General features: G+C 59.5%; 1 protein-coding gene across 1 annotated transcript in view; it reads right to left on the bottom strand.

Moving 5' to 3' along the window:
- ZNF335 (zinc finger protein 335) overlaps window positions 1-1,856 on the bottom strand; it is a 24,693-nt gene that overhangs the window by 9,943 nt on the left and 12,894 nt on the right. The window contains exons 14-16 of the mRNA XM_015416506.1: window positions 1,708-1,784; window positions 1,271-1,431; window positions 836-1,068 (exon numbers count right to left, since the gene is read on the bottom strand). Of these exons, the coding sequence (XP_015271992.1) occupies window positions 836-1,068; window positions 1,271-1,431; window positions 1,708-1,784 (471 nt within the window). The remainder of the gene's footprint in view (window positions 1-835; window positions 1,069-1,270; window positions 1,432-1,707; window positions 1,785-1,856) is intronic.

Below are 1,856 nucleotides of genomic sequence, written 5' to 3'. Positions count from 1 at the left end.
AAAGGGGTTGGAACACTTTCCCTATGAGGAAAGGTTAAGGCGCTTAGGGCTCTTTAGCTTGGAGAAACGACGACTGAGGGGTGACATGATTGAGGTTTAGAAGATTATGCATGGGAAAGAGCAGGTAGAGAAAGAGGTACTTTTCTCCCTTTCTCACAATACAAGAACTCCTTGTGGGCACTCCATGAAACTGCAGAGCGGTCGGGTTAGAACGGATAAAAGGAAGTACTTCTTCACCCAAAGAGTAATTAACACATGGAATTCACTGCCACAGGAAGTGGTGGCAGCTACAAGCATGGACGGCTTCAAAAGGGAATTAGATAAGCATATGGAGCAGAGGTCCATCAGTGGCTATTAGCCGATGCTCTGTCTTCTTGGTGCTTGGGGGGGTGGGACTGCTGGACCTCCTGATGGCCCCTGGTCTTTCTGGCCACTGTGTGACACAGAGTGTTGGACTGGATGGGCCTTTGACCTGATCCAACATTGGCTCCTCTTATGTTCTTACGTTAAGAGCAAAAGTCCATCAGTGGCTATTAGCCCCACCACTGGACCTCCTGAGGGCCCCTGGTGTTTTCTGGCCCCTGTGTGAGTGACCCAGAGAGAGAGTGCTGGACGGGAGGGGTTGTGGGCCTGGTCCAACATTTGGCTCCTCTGGTGTCCTTATGGCAGGGAGAGAGACGGGCGGGGCCCCCGATGGGGGGGGGGCCCCTGGTGTTTTCGGCCCCTGTGTGACGTGACCCAGAGAGAGAGTGCTGGACGGGAGGGGTTGTGGGCCTGGTCCAACATTTGGCTCCTCTGGTGTCCTTATGGCAGGGAGAGAGACGGGCGTGCTCACCGATGGGCGGGGGGTGGCTGCCTCCGCGGCCGGCTGGCCCTGCCTGTGCTGCTGCTTCAGCTCCTCGATCTGCTGGAGGGTGAAGAAGGGGCGGCGGCGGCAGGGGGGCTCCTCCGGGTGTTGCTGCACCCAGTCCTCGAAGTTCTCCGCGTGGCGACACTGGACGTGGAGGCGCAGGTTCTTCTTGTGCTTGGTGGTGAAGTGGCAGAGCTCGCAGGCAAAGGGCTTGCCTCCTGCAGGCAGGACGAGGCCGAGGCCTTCAGTGAGGGCGGGCGGGCAGGGGGGGGGGGAGCCAGAGGGCCGGCAGGGCTCCCGCCTTCCTCCCCTTCCAAGCCTGCAGGTGGCGCACGGCCCGGCCACCTGTTACCAGCCGTTCAAACTGGCAAAGGGGTGCCGCCTCCACCCGCCCCCTTCCCCGCGGCCTGGTGCTCTCACCTGTGTGCTTGACGGCCATGTGGGAGAGCAGGAAGTCCTCGCGCACGGTGGCGTAGGAGCAGAGGCCGCAGCGGAAGGGCTTGTCGTTGATGTGCAGGAGCTGGTGGTTGAGGAGCAGCTTCTTGTCTTCGCAGACGTGGTCGCAGAACTCGCACTTGAACCTGCCCCCGGGGAGGAGGAGAAGGAAGCAGCCATCACAGCAGCCTCCAGGAGGGGCTAGAGATCACCCGCATTTACAACTGACCTCTCACCTACAGAGAACGGTTCCCTTGGGGACCACGGTCCTTGGCATTATACCCTGCTGAGGCCCCTCCCCTCCCTGGCTCCACCTCCCAAATCTCCAGGAATTTCCCAACCCAGGGTTGGCAACCCTAGGCTATGCACCATTGTCTCCCCCACACACACACACACACTCCAAATGCAACTCTGTGCCCTACCGGCGGTTTGCGATGGCCTGGATGTGGGTCAGGAGGTGCATCTTGAAGGTGTAGCGCTTCTTGAAGGACTTCCCACACTGCAAGAGGAGGAGGAGGAGATTGGATTTCTACCCCATGGCCCTTCACTACCCAAAGGAGTCTCAGAGCGG

Source organism: Gekko japonicus, unplaced genomic scaffold, assembly GCF_001447785.1.
Source record: "Gekko japonicus isolate JY-2015 unplaced genomic scaffold, Gekko_japonicus_V1.1 scaffold2529, whole genome shotgun sequence".
In the NCBI taxonomy this organism is placed as follows: domain Eukaryota; kingdom Metazoa; phylum Chordata; class Lepidosauria; order Squamata; family Gekkonidae; genus Gekko; species Gekko japonicus.
Note: the sequence above shows the minus strand (reverse complement) of the source record. Positions and strands in the feature narration are given on the sequence as shown.